Genomic DNA, 15229 nt, shown 5'->3' on the forward strand with positions numbered 1-15229 from the left:
TGTGGCAGGGGTGTACTTTGAATTGGGAATCTTCCTCTCTGAAACCAAATGCACCAACCACTTGTCCACCACCCCTGCCTTAGCTTATATTATTATTATACATTGCTCAAAATGATTTCCATCTTTCCATTTTCTATGCCTGATTACTTCAATTAAGGGTCACAGGGAAGTTGGAGCTAATCCCATCAGTCATAGGGCATAAGGCGGGGTACACCCTGGACAGGATGCCAGTCTGTCGCAGGGCCACATTTTATCAGATTGTAAAATGATGGGGGAGGGGATGGTCTTGTGGTTAAGCTTTGGGCTTGAGACCAGATGATCTTCAGTTCAAACCCCAGCCACAGTAGAAAATCAGTAAGGGCCCTTGGGCCAGGTCTTTAATCCCCAAGTTGGTCCCGGTGTCACCGACCGAACGGTCCCCCTAAAAATTGGTCTGCCCTGCCTTCACTGCGCATGCATCATTAGCCACGGTTCACGGATTATCACCTTGTTTCTGCTTCAAACTGCACTCCAGTCAACATCTATCTCAGCGACAGATATCTGAAGCTTTTGTACAACAATCATTTCCACATAAATTCAGCGTTATTTCATCATAAAAGATGAAGGAAGCGATCAGAGTGCCGTGGCTACACGAGTTGCTAGCTGATGCATTCACTGCGCATTGGTCATTTCAAAGCGTCACCGAGTATTGCCTCGTTTCTGCTTAAAACGGCTTCATTTCTGCTTAAAACTGACTTTAGAATGATTTAAGAGGTTTGACCTTGTCATCTAATGGTTAACAATCCCATTAATCCATTTGATCGTTTTGGGTGAAGAGAATCCATCTCAGATGAGCGGCTGAGCTCCGAAATGATGCATGCACAGTGGAGGCGAGGCAGACCAATTTTTAGGGGCGGCCTGTTCGATCTGCGACACCAGTGTGGAGTGAGTGTCTTGCATGGCAGCACCTTGGCTTTGGTCGGTTAATCTAGTCATCACTGTAAAGCATGTTGAGCTTTGAATTCAGATAGAAAAGTGCTATATAAATGCAGTCCATCCCCACCTCCCAAAAGTAGCCATCTGTCTGCTGCAGCCAGTTGATAAGTGGGTGTCCTCTTGGCCGTTTCAATTTTCTCCAGGCCTGAACAATGAGACACCTGCATGCTGGATCAACAAAAGCACACCACATGGTTAAACTGTTGAAGCTGACGTTCCCTCACAGTGCAAGTAGTATGCATCATCTGAGTCTCCCTAAGTACTCATTCATTTTAGATTGTCACTTCAGTTGTAACTGAGGATGTGTCAGTGTCTGAGTACCAAACACATTCAGTCATTGCTTTAAGTTACTGTTAGATATCCAAGTTTCACAGCCATACAGTAAGCCTGGAAGCCTCTGGACCTTCAAGCTCATACACAAATATGTGCCTGACTAAACACCTCTGTCCAGGGACCTCATGATTCCATGAGCAAATCCCAGGCATACCTCAATCTCAGTGTCCAAGGTCCCAGAAACATAAATGTCACTGCCAAGAGTTCAAGAGGTCGACATTGTCACTACATACAGATACACTGACAGCCAAGTCTCAGAAGTCATTGAAAACCTGGATCTTAGTTTTAATCCAGGACAGTTGCAAACCCAGACACCCCGACTCCTCACTCAGGAACAATATTCATGTGTTGCATGCAGATCATCTGTGAACCCACAGAGATCACAGAAACATCTGCAAAGTCAAGGGAAGTAAACCTTTCATTGATAAAAAGGTGTCCAATTTGCTCGACTCCAAAACCCTACCCAAGCCCAGTCCATGCAAGTCCTGAACAGAGTAGGTAGAAGTAGAACACCCTGACAAATGCCAGAATTCACTGGGAAGATGTCAGAGTCTGCCCCCAGTCTGCACATTACTCGTCATACCTGTGACTAGGCAAACCATGATGAGTCATAACGTACGTATAGAGGTTAAATCATGCACTGTGAGACTGTTTTCATTTTCTGTTGACAATCCTGACTTCCTGTGGAATGCGTCATGAACCCAAGTCACCAAAATATATATGTTGTTAACAACAGGTTTGGAAGGTCAAATTTTGAAGCAACTTTAGTTTGTGTCAAGATTAACAACACTCTGAATTTAATAAGTCAAAAATATTGACTCAGAGATGTAGAAACAGTACAAATCTTTATAAAGGTATAACTGACTTGCAATTTATCCTTCAGTAAAGTTCTAATCTGGAACACTTTTGCCTGTCTTACCAATTGTGTATTTTAAATGTTATCACAGGCAGGCCGTACTGTTAAAACCACTGCATGTATGTTTGTTTAACAAGAACAGTTTCAATTCTTAGTATTTATTAGTGTTAACCTTTTCTGAAATTGATATGGAAGTGTCAAGACGAGAAAAAGAAAACTCTAATGTCATTGTCACTGTTGTTGAAGTATATCTTCTATTTGCTAAAGAGCAACCACACAGCTCAGCCACATTATGAAGTGATGTTTTTCCAATCTGTTGGGTTTCTTGACCTACTTTCAGGTGATTCAAGCTAGAGGCAGTGAATTAGGAGCTTTTGTGACTGTATGTACAATAGATACATATTACACTATATATAATGTATTTCCTTCTGTAAAAAAGCTTTATTTTCAAAACATACAGCACAATTTTCTTTAGAATTATTTTTTGGCCGTTTTTCGGAGAATATGAATGATAACACAAAAACTTTTTTTCATTCATGGTTAGTGGTTGGGTGAAGCCATTTATTGTAAAACAACTGTGTTTACGCTTTTTAAATCATAATAACAACAGAAGCTACCCAAATGACCCTAACCCTGCATAGTTTACATATCCCAGGTCTTAATACAAATGAAGCTCGCTCATGGTGCAGGGAGTCCCAAACAGGAAGTGCCAAATTTTGAGTCCACAGTAAAACAGGAAATGTCAAATGTCAAACACTTCCTGGATTGACAGACAAGATCCCATGGAATCTTGCACGAACTCAGTCGCAAGTTCACACTGAAACAGGAAGTGCCAAATTTTGAGTCCACAGTGAAACAGGAAATGTCAAATGTCAAACACTTTCTGGATCGACACTTCCTGGATTGACAGACGAGATCCCATGGAATCTTGTGGGAACTCAGTCGCAAGTTCACACTGAAACAGGAAGTGCCAAATTTTGAGTCCACAGTGAAACAAGAAATGTCAAATGTTGAACACTTCCTGGCAAGGGTGGTGCTAGAGCAGAGGCCAGGTTTGCACTGGACTCCCATGAAATCTGATTGGACACAGGTGATTGACAATGTCACGGCACAGCACATCTGGTTGAAAAGAGCTGCATTTTCAAATCAGTGTCACATTGACTGCTAGGTTCCTCCTGTCCAGTAGTTGGTGCTGCGTACCACAAAAAAGTTCTAATCCACCTTAGTAGAAGAAGAAAAATGTTTGCCTCAGATTTGAACTGAACACGTCATTTGAACCGTGGACTAATAATGACACCAAAGTTATATTGGTGAGTAAATGACCATATTTTATGCTAGAAATGAGATCCAGGTTGTCAAAAGCGGCATTTCTCCTTTAATTTGGGTTGGCTTATATATGCGTGTGTCTCCAGTGATTCTTAAATGAGCAGGCAGCTAGCTGTTGATTAAATAACATCTTATATTTGCTGTCTGAAGGACTTAAATAAACTCTTAATTTTGCTCTCTGAGTGACACCAGGATGATGTATTTCACTTAGAAATACATGGGCCACGGAGTGTTTCTCAACTGTACTCAAAAGTATTGGAACACTTGGTATTTCACACATTTTAATTTGTTTATGCCATTTCAAATACAAATAAATGAATAAATCAAAGTTATCTTCCTTAAACTCAAACTGAAAGCAAATATCTACAACTTGATATAAATTAATTAAAATATAAAATCCAACTTCCTGATGAAGTGGTGTAGAGGAGGATTTTCTTAAAAGAAGACCTGAACATTCAGCTACAATTTGCCAGAAAGTACATCGGAGATGCAAGCCTAGCTTTGATGTTTTAGTGAAAGAAACTTTTGTATTTCTTCATAATTGATGTAAATAAAGTCCAAGCCATATTCAGTGACTTGGAAATGTTCATGTCTCCATCCCCTGACTAGTCTGAAGAAAACTGGCAATAAAACTGATTATTATTTACAGGTATTATCAAGTTTCAGAGATTTGCTTTCAGTTTGAGTTTGTCTAGACAATTTTAGGAATGTTTATTCTTTATATTTTTTGTATTTCTTGTATTTGAAATGGCATAAACAAATTAAAATGTGTGAAATATCAAGTGTTACAATACTTTTGGATGGCACAGTATCCTAACCTTATGATGAGTGCAAAATTAATGTGGTATTATTACTGTTTTGTTTAAGAGTGTTTAATTTTCACTGTTGCTGCACTGTGTGAAATCATACTCATATCATGTATCATATTGATATGACAATACTGAGATACGATAATTTGGCCATATTGTATAGCCCTACATTAAAAATGCTTGAAGTGGTGAGGGGTTAAGAGGGCTGTAATGGGGGGGGGGGGGGGGGGTCTGGGGGCCAAAACTCTCCAGAAGCTGAAGGTTTTTAGTCATGCTAATGCTCCTCAGAAGCATTTACTAAAATAAAATAAAACCTGAAGGACCTAAATGACATGGTTAGATGGTGAGGAGTTTCCAGGCATGTGAGAGGCAAAAAAAAAAAAAAAAAAAAATGCTTAAAAAGGTGGGGGGCAGAGCTCCCCCAGAAGCAGAAGGTTTTAGCCATGCTTATGCTCCCAAGAACCATTTTACTGAAGAAAAAAAAAAGTCTGAAGGACCTAACTGATGGTGAGGAGCTTCCAGGCTTAGAAGAGGCAAATAAAGAAAAATGCTTAAAAAGGCGGGGAGTCCGGGAGGGGGCGGACCTCCCCCAGAAGCTGAAAGGTTTAGCCATGCTAATGCTTCCTTGAAGCATTTACTCAAAAAGTCTGAAGGACCTAAATGACATGGTGAGATGCTGAAGAGTTTCGCTCGTTCATGTCCGCGCCTTGGGGCAACTGTTTGTTGTGATTTGGCGCTATATAAGAAAAAAGTTGATTGATTGATTGATGTCCGCGGCATATACATATTACAAGGCTAATATGGATGCCATCAGAGAGGACCTGAGACACTTTACAACTATGGACCCAGACGATAACACCTGTATTGAGTCTAGGTGGATTTCTTTTACTGATGCTCTGCTTCGATGAAAAGAAACATCCCAACTAAGACCTTTACCAACAGGTGGGATGTCCCATGGATCTCCCAGCACATCAAAAGGATGATCTGTAAGAAGCAGTGCCTCCACATCAAAGCCCTATGCACCAATAACCATCTGACTTTTAAGATCTGGCGTAATACAACCAGCAAGGTGCTTCGGAAGACCCACCATAGCTAGATCATGGGTCTGCTTGACTTCTCTGCTGTGGGATCAGCATATTCAGAAAGTCTCCTCAAAGGCCAGTGGTGTACTATGTTTTTTTCGGAGTAATTTGTCGTCCTGCCCACATATGGTGAAGGAACAGGCATACTTCACACTGGTACGGCCACACTTAGAGTATGCCAGTGCTTTGGGACCCTTATCTCATTAAAGACGAAGCTCAGCTTGAGATGCTCCAGCACCAAGCAGCCAGGCTCATCTGTAATGAATATGGGAGGGAACCAGAAATTGTTACCAGCCTTTACCGCACTTTGGAGTGGCAGCCACTGGAGCACAGGAGGGAAGTAATGCGGCTTGACTGACCAGTCAAGCCGCATTACTGACCAGTACTGGCAGCGCTTCTTTCTACGGACAGTTACCGCTAGCCTTGGAATCATTTACCAGCCAATATTCGATCGTTGCCCCTCGAGGAGTTCAGGTCTGGGTTTTTTTTGGCGAACGTAGGGTGATGTTGCCACCTTTTGGTGCTCAGTTTGATGCCCAGAGATGTAGATGTAGACTCAACCATGCAGCCCATTTTTCTTCAAATGCCTCCTTATTGTGCATCTTGAAACAGTCACACCACTTTTTGCCCCCTTTAACATCAATGACAGCTTGGAGTCTTTTGTGGTAGTTGTGGACGAGGCTCTTTATTTTCTCTGATAGTAAAGCGGCCTATTCTTCTTAGAAAAAAAAAACACTTCCTGTAAATGCCAAGGCTGTCTTGCATGAACTGCAAGTTTGAGATCTCCCCAGAGTGTCTCAGTGATATTGAGGTCAGGAGACTGAGATGGCCACTCCAAAACCTTCACTTTATTCTGCTGCAGCCAATGACAAGTCGACTTGGCCTTGTCTTTTAGATCATTGTGATGCAGGAACGTCCAAATATGACCCATGCTCAGCCTCCAGTATTTTCTGATAACATGCTGCATTCATCCTGCCATTAATTCTGACTAAGTTTTCTGTGCCTTAGTAGCTCACACATCCCCAAAACATCAGTGATCCACTTTTGTGTTTCAGATTCTCACAGGATGTTTTTTACATCCCCCAAGGATGTAATAAAATCACCTGCGTTTGTCTGTTTCTCTGTTAGCAGGATTATGTCAAAACCTCTGCAAAGATTTTGACAAAATTTTCACCACAGATAGATATTAGGCCATGGAAGAACCCATTAAATTTTTGAGTTGATCTCGATCCGGATTCTGGATCAGGTTTAACTTTATATAGGCTTTGAAGGATTACTTTTAGCAGGATTACGTCAAAACTGATTCACGGATTCTCACCAAATTTTCACCACGGATACATATTAGGCCATGGAGGACTCCATTAAATTTTGGAGGTGATCCAGATCTGAATCCGGGCTCTGGGTCAAGATTTCACTTTATATACGCTTTGAAGGATTATGTCAAAACTACTTCACGGATTCTCACCAAATTTGCACCACAGATAGATATTAGGGCAGGGGTGGGCAATCGTGTGCCATTGAAGGGCCAAGACACTGCAGGTTTGCCTTGCTACCAATCACCTCAGCGGTGATTTCATTGACAATCAGGTGTTTATGTTCAGGAGAGAAGCTCATTAGCAACCCACATGCTGAGGAAAGCCTGCAGTGTCTCAGCCCTTGTTGCCCACCTCTGTATTAGGGCACGGAAGACTCAACTAAATTTTGGATGTGATCCAGATCCGGATCCGGCTTCCGGATCAAGAGTCACTTTATATACTCTTTGAAAGATTATGTCAAAACTACTTCATGGATTCTCACCAAAATTTCACCATGGATACATATTAAGCCATGGAAGACACCATTAAAGTCTGGAGGTGATCCGGATCCGAATCCGGATTCTGGATCAAGATTTCACTTTATATACAATTTGAAGGATTACATCAAAACTACTTTGCGGATTTTCACCAAAGTTGTACCACAGATAGCTATTAGCGCATGGAAGACTCCATTAAATTTTGGAGGTGATCTGGATCCGGATTCTGGATCATGTTTAACTTTGTAAAGTCTTTGAAGGATTACGTCAAAACTACTTAACAGATTCTCACCAAATTTTCCCCATGGACGCATATCAGGCTATGGAAGACTCCATTAAGTTTTGGAGGTGATCCGAATCTGGATTCTGGACCAAAATTTCACTTGATATACGCTTTGAAGGATTACGTCAAAACTACTTCACAGATTCTCACCAAATCTTCACCACGGATACATATTAGGCCATGGAAGACTCCAGTAAATTTTGGAGGTGATCCAGATCCGGATCCAGATTCTGGATCAAGATTCACTTTATATAGGCTTTGAAGGATTAGGTCCAAACTACTTCTCGGATTCTCACCACATTTTCACCACGGATACATATTAGGCCATGGAAGACTCCATTAAATTTTGGAGGTGCTCTGGATCTGAATCCAGATTCTGAATCAAGATTTCCCTTGATATACACTTTGAAGGATTACATCAAAACTACATCACAGATTTTGACAAAATTTTCAATACAGATACATATTAGGCCATGGAAGAATCTATTAAGTTTTGGAGGTGATCTGGATCCAGATTCTGGATCAAGATTTTGCTTTATATAAGGTTTGAAGGATTACATCAAAACTACTTTGCAGATTCTCACCAGATTTTCACCATGGATACATATTAGGTGATGAAAGATTCCATTAAATTTTGGAGGTGATCCGGGTCCAGATTGGCGGATATCAGAAATCTCTGATTGCTCTTGTTTAGAGTGCAGTTTGACAATAAATGGCTTCACACAACCACTAACCATGAGTGAAACGTTTTGCGTTATCATTCATATTCTCTGAAAAATGTTCTATTTTCTGTTTCTTCAGCTTTGTAAAACTTTGCAAAGCCTTGTAATTGTTAGAATGGCCTAAGCAGTGGGTCACCCCTCTGAGTCTGGTCTGCTTGAGGTTTCTTCCTCAAATCATCAGAGGGAGTTTTTCCTTACCACTGTCGTGCTTGCTCTAGGGTTGGTAAGGTTAGACTTTACTTGTGTGAAGCTCCTTGAGGCAACTTTGTTGTGATTTGGCGCTATATAAATAAAATAAATTGAAATTGGTTTATTTTATGTTGTGCCCAAAACCAAAAAAATGATCAACCCCTTTTTGCCTTGTGCTTTTCTTTGCACTCAGATGACACACAGTGAGAAAAGTAAAGTGGACTTGGAAACACCTCAAGTGTCCTTGTTGATGCAATCCTTGTTGATGTGGACATTGTTTTTCTGAGTCTCTTTGGAGTCACATCCGTATATGTTACCCAAATTATTATTATTTAAGTAAATAATAAAAGTGAGACACAAAAAACAAAAGTTTAAAACCAAAGTCTTATCAGACCACCTTTTATCACTTGGAACTCAGTGCAGGGCTCCATCTGTAAATCATAATAATAATTTGTAAATGCATTAATTATGCTCATTGTCATATATCTTGTTATATCTGTATTTTAATACATGTTGTGCTTTTTTACTCTGGAGAAAATGGGATACACTACACCACCACCAAATGTTAATTTGACTATGTAATCCTACAGAAAAGCAAAACATACCGACTTACTTTGGTATTTTAATGCATTTTTCAGGTGTGCAACGCTTTAAATACTCTGTTTTCCAGAACCTTTGCAGGATATTTTATAGTTGTGTACATCTGATATACTTGCCATGCTTGCGCTTTTGCAGGGTGATGAAGAAGCGAGCCTCGGCCTCCCCATCAGTCCGTTTATGGACCGTTCGGCTCCACAGCTGGCCAAGCTGCAGGACTCATTTATCACTCACATCGTGGGGCCGCTGTGCTCCTCCTACGACTCGGCTGCTCTTATGCCTGGACGTTGGGTTGATGTGCCTGAAGAAGAGGAGGAGGAGGAGGCACAGGAGGTGAAGGGTGGGCCAGACATGGAGCAGGAAAATATGGCAGAGGACGAGACACTGACAGGTTCCGACACCTCCCGTAAGTCAACCTCATAAATGCTTTCCTTCCGTACGTTGTGAGCAACTTTCACAGGTTTGTTTTTCCCTGAATAAACCAGAGTTGCACCCTTTAGTGAATAGCAGAAAATGACACAACCGGTCTGGTCAGTCATTTCTGTCCTTTTTGTTTTGGTGTCTCACAGAGCGGCAAGAGAACAAGAAGATGAGCCGAAGGAAAGTGTTTTGCCAAATCACACATCATCTTCTGGAGAACCATGAAATGTGGAAAAGAGTTATTGCTACAGAAAGTCAGGAGGAGGTCCAGAAAGAGGAGATGAACCGCAACAGTAGCCCCGCGGATACAATCACAGCCATTCACGAGGAAGAGGAGGAGCAAGCAAGCAAGGAGGAGGAGCCAGCTGCTGGTTGTGATGAAACAGAAGATGTGCAACCTATCCAGGAAGAAGAAGAAATCATCCAACAATCAGAAACTTCAGGGGAACCCGAGGAGGAATCACAGTGACGATGGAAACTTTGACCTTTTTTAAACCAGGAATCTGAACATCGTCTCATTTTATCTTTCCCTTATTCCAGTTAAATTCTTGATATTGTAGCCAGGGGCAGCACGGTGGATTAGTGGTTAGCACTGTTGCCTCACAGCAAGAAGGTCATGGGATCGATTCCCACCTGTGGCCTTTCTGTGTGGAGTTTGCATGTTCTCCCCATGTTTGTGTGGGTTCCCTCCAGGTGCTCCGGCTTCCTCCCACATCCAAAGACATGTAGGTTAGGTAAAATTGGAAACATTAAATTGTCCGTAGGTGTGCGTGCGGGTGTGAATGTGTTTGTTTATCTGTATGTTGCCCTGCAATGGACTGGCGTCCTGTCCAGAGTGTACCCCACCTCGTGCCCCATGACTGCTGGGATAAGCTCCAGCACCCCCCGTGAGCCTTTATTTGAGCAAGCGGGTATAGAAAATGGATGGATGGATGGATATTGTAGCCAGCACATCACTTCGACACAACACTGTAGAATATGTTTTGGGAAATACGTGCCTAAGGACAGGGCTAGTGTACGGAAAGTGCAACTTACAAACTGAGGCAGAGTCATGGATTGTTGCTGTTGTGTTTGATGGGCCCATTGAGCCAATCTTCCCCCTCAAAAAGTACCAAGAATCCTGCCCATCTTGCTGTTCTCAGGCTTGCTGTAGAGTCACCTGACTGAGGATGTAAAGGAGCCCCTTCAAATTGAAGACAAAGGCATGAAAGTGGAGGAAAAACCTGCGCCGTCTGCTGCTCAGCTATGTGGATTTTATAGGTGAAAATAAAAAAAGAAGATACTATTTTCAGCACATAGTGTTTCAGAATTCCAATAGGAAGTGTAACAAAGAACCCCGTTGCTCCAGGAGCTTTATTTTGGCCGTCGTAGAAAGACAGAATGCTTGTTCTTTGTTACTTTTATTTGCCCCATTTCGTTTGTTCTTCAAAGTCAGATCAGCTCATGTGCACAATTCCAGAACACAGTTCTCAGGAAAGCGGGGACAACAAGGACTTGGAGTGTCCTTGTTATTTTACGCTGCATGGCTGGGACAACCAAACCATACAGTCATGCAACTGTGATCAGATTAAAATCGGGTTTTCGTAGAACTCCAATATACACAGCTGAAGGTTCCCCTAAAGGTCAAACTGATCACATGATTCAGGTTCAAGCCCATGCTTGCCATTCTTTTCTTTTGTTTTAACTAATGAAGAAATCATAGAGCTGTCTCAGTGACACACTTTTGTGCCGTGACTCTGATGCTCGGTTTAGGGTGGAGTCCACCACAGTCTAGTGTATAGTACCTCGAAACAGGACCACAGTGTCACAGGTCATCACCAGTATCAGGGAGGTGTTCACCTGTGAAGACTTTTTGTACATACTTGCATCTACATTTTATGTCACTTCCCAGATTGTCTGCGTAAACGTAACAATAATGCACAAATAATCACGAGAATACTTTAACAAAGTTTGGTATGTAAGTCAAGTGTTTCAATAAGTAATCCAGTAAGCCACAGAGTTTAAAATCACACAAGAGGATTTACCAATACACGTCAGTGACACATTACAAGAAAAACGAAAAACTACCACATGGAGCCCACTGCCTTTGTTTGAGCCTAAAAGGTGCCACGATTACTATTAATAATTCTCGTACCATGGATTCAGATTGCAATTATGATTGAATACTGACAAATACATTATGTTAGTGATGGTGCATCCGGAAAGTATTCACAGCGCTTCACTTTTTCCACATTTTTTTTATGTTACAGCCTTATTCCAAAATGGATGAAATTCCTTTTTTTTTCTTCTCAAAATTCTATAAACAATACCCCATAATGACAATGTGATTTTTTTTTTTTTTTAGATTTTTGCAAATTATTAAAAATAAATAAAAAAACTAAAAAACTAAGAACTCACATGTACGTATGTACTCACAGCCTTTGTCATAAGCTCAAAATTGAGCTGAGGTGCATCCTGTTTCCACTGATCATCCTTGAGATGTTTCTACAGCATAATTGGAGTCCACCTGGGGTAAATTCAGTTGAATGGACATGATTTGAAAATACACACACCTGTCTACATATAAGGTCCCACAGTTGACAGTGCATGTCAGAGCACAAATCAAGCATGAAGTCAAAGGAATTGTCTGTAGACCTCTGAGACAGGATTGTTTCGAGGCACAAATGTGGGGAAGAGTACAGAAACATTTCTGCTGCTTTGAAGGTTCCAATGAGCACAGTGGCCTCCATCATCCCTAAATGGAAGAAGTTCGGATCCACCAGGACTCTTCCTAGAGCTGGCCGCCCATCTAAACTGAGCGATCGGGGGAGAAGGGCCTTAGTCAGGGAGGTGACCAAGAACCTGACTGTCACTCTATCAGAGCTCCAGCATTCCTATGTGGAGAGAGGAGAACCTTCCAGAAGGACAACCATCTCTGCAGCAATCCACCAATCAGGCCTGTATGGTAGAGTGGCCAGACAGAAGCCACTCCTTAGTAAAAGGCACATGGCAACCCACCTGGAGTTTGCCAAAAGTCACCTGAAGGACTCTAAGATCATGAGAAACAAAATTCTCTGGTCTGATGATACAAAGATTGAACTCTTTGGCGTGAATGCTAGGCATCATGTTTGGAAGAAACTAGGCACCATCCCTACAGTGAAGGCGGTGGTATTGCTCTGTATATAAAAACAGATCTGATGTGTACAATTGTTGAAGAAATGACAATTATGAATGATGTCATAGAAATTGTAACAGTGGAACTTGTACATGAAACATCTAAGAATATTCTAATCAGTTGTGTATACAGAGCACCAGATTCTTGTGTTGTGAAATTTACAGATAAAATAATAGAATTATTCCATCAAATTAAAAACAAAACGCTTTTTATGTGTGGGGACTTTAACATTAATATAGAAAGCTCCAGTTGCCAAAGATTTAGTGATTTTTGTGAACTCAATGTATAGTTTGGGGTTAGTCCCCTTGATAACAAAACCAACCAGAATTACATCGCAAAGTGCAACGGTAATCGACAATATATTTACAAACAGAACAGATGAAATTATTAAGAATGGGATCTTCATGACAGATATTAGTGATCATTTACCAATTTTTTCAATATTTAAATATAAAAATAGATACAACAAAAAAACTGTTATAAACTTTAAAAGAGATAAGTCGGTAAAAACCTTAGAGGCATTAAAATATGACCTTAAAAATCAAAATTGGGAAGAAGTTTATGTCAGTGATATTAATGTAGCATATAACTCATTTTTTGATGAAAAATGAAAATATTGATGAAATCATATGATAAAAATTGTAAATTAATAGAAATTAGTAAGAAAAGAGTAAATAAACCATGGCTGACAAAGGGAATAAAAAATGCTTGTGCAAAGAAAAACTATTTATATAGGTGCTTTTTAAAATTGCAAACAAAGGAATCAGAACATAAATACAAAAAATATAAAAATAAATTATTAACAATAATTAGGAAACAAAAAAAAGATTATTACAGTGAACAATTAAATATGAGTAAAGATAATATGAGGGCAACATGGGGAATTATAAAAAGTGTGATTGATAGTGATGGAGCGAAAGCAACTATTCCAAATTACTTTGTTAAGGAAAATAAAGAGATATATGACATAAAAGAAGTTGTAAATGGGTTTAATGATTATTTTTCAAATGTAGGATCAAGTCTGGTGGGAAATAAACCAGTAATAGAAGATAAATTACATACACTTGTAAATACGGTCAATAGTATTTTCCTGGATAATGTGGAAGAAGATGAAATAAGAAATATTGTAAAAAACTGTGTAAGCAAAAGATCAACTGACCATGAAGATTTAGACATGATGACTGTAAAAAGTATAACAGAAACTGTTATTGAACCATTTACTTATATTTGTAATCTGTCTCTGTCAACTGGCATTTTTCCAGATGAAATGAAAATTGCTAAGGTAGTCCCATTATATAAAAATGGAGACAAACATAATTTTTCTAATTATAGGCCAGTATCACTGCTTCCACAGTTTTCTAAAATCATGGAAAAAGTTTTTGTGACAAGATTAGATAAATTTATTGAGAAACATCATATTTTAAATAATGCTCAGTATGGATTTAGAACAAAACATTCGACAGCTATGGCAATTATGGAACTAATAGAGAAAATATTAACAACAATAGATAATAAGGATTATTTTGTAAGTATTTTTATTGACCTGAAAAAGGCTTTTGATGTTATAGACCACTCAAGATTGCTTCACAAGTTACAACAATATGGAATAAGAGGTATTGCACATCAGTGGGTAAAAAGCTACTTAGAAAATAGAAAACAGTATGTACAGATAAATAATACCAAATCAGAATTGTGTAACATTATTTATGGAGTACCACAAGGATCGGTACTTGGACCCAAACTGTTTATTTTGTATATCAATGATTTTGTGAATGTATCAAATGTGCTTGGCAGTATTTTATTTGCTGATGATACAATGCTGTTTTACTCTGGATCAGATATACATGAAGTAGCACAAGTGATAAATACAGAATTGGAAAAAGTTAAACATTGGTTTGATATAAACAGATTGTCACTAAATATTAAGACAAATTTTAGACTGTTTAATGATAGAGCGAAAAAAATAATGTGTCATTAGAAATAGATGGAATGGATATACAAAGGGTAAAAGAAACGAAATTTTTAGGAGTCATGATTGATGAAGATCTTACATGGAAGTCACACATAAATTACATAAAAGGAAAAATAGCGAAAGCCATTGCTGTTTTGCATAAAGTAAAATATTAATTAAATAGTTATGGTTTAATAACAATGTACAATTCATTGATTGTCCCATATTTAACATATTGTGTAGAAATCTGGGGAACAACATATACAACCTATATGCAACCTTTATTTATTTTGCAGAAAAGAGCTTTAAAAGTGATTAGTAACAGTGGTTTTAGAGATCCATCTAATCCATTGTTTATTATGTATAGGGTACTTAGATTTTATGATTTAGTCGATTTGAAAATATTACAAACAATGTACCAAGTTAATAAAAATGCTTTACCTACAAACATTCAAAATATGTTTGAAAAAAGAGTAAGTAGTTATAAATTGAAAGGAACAGAAGTCTTTAAAAAACCAAGATTTAGAACTAAAGTAAAAGAAAGGAGTATTGCAGTAAATGGTGTAAAATTATGGAACAATCTTAATAAAGAAATTAAATAATTAAGGTCGCTTAAATTATTTTAAAAACATATTAAATTAGATGTATTAAGTAAGTATGAAACTGTGAAATAAGTCAGTAGGCTGCAAGGAAGTTAAAAAAAAGGTGATCTGTTAATAATGTTTGGAGTGTTTTGAGTT

The 15229-nt window shown here is 39.2% G+C and overlaps 1 protein-coding gene and 1 long non-coding RNA gene across 2 annotated transcripts in view; both read left to right on the forward strand.

The window, feature by feature from the left end:
- The window catches only part of LOC117509631 (cGMP-inhibited 3',5'-cyclic phosphodiesterase A-like), a 147939-nt gene extending 137926 nt beyond the window's left edge, over positions 1-10013 (forward strand). The window contains exons 14-15 of the mRNA XM_034169373.1: positions 9103-9370; positions 9534-10013. Of these exons, the coding sequence (XP_034025264.1) occupies positions 9103-9370; positions 9534-9853 (588 nt within the window). The 3' untranslated portion in view covers positions 9854-10013. The remainder of the gene's footprint in view (positions 1-9102; positions 9371-9533) is intronic.
- Positions 10014-10186: 173 nt separating this feature from the next.
- On the forward strand, positions 10187-11434 carry LOC117509139. Its single transcript, XR_004560263.1, has 2 exons — positions 10187-10397; positions 10428-11434. It is a non-coding gene; the product is annotated as an uncharacterized LOC117509139 (long non-coding RNA).
- Positions 11435-15229: the final 3795 nt, after the last annotated feature.

This window comes from Thalassophryne amazonica, chromosome 4 (assembly GCF_902500255.1).
Source record: "Thalassophryne amazonica chromosome 4, fThaAma1.1, whole genome shotgun sequence".
Classification (NCBI taxonomy): domain Eukaryota; kingdom Metazoa; phylum Chordata; class Actinopteri; order Batrachoidiformes; family Batrachoididae; genus Thalassophryne; species Thalassophryne amazonica.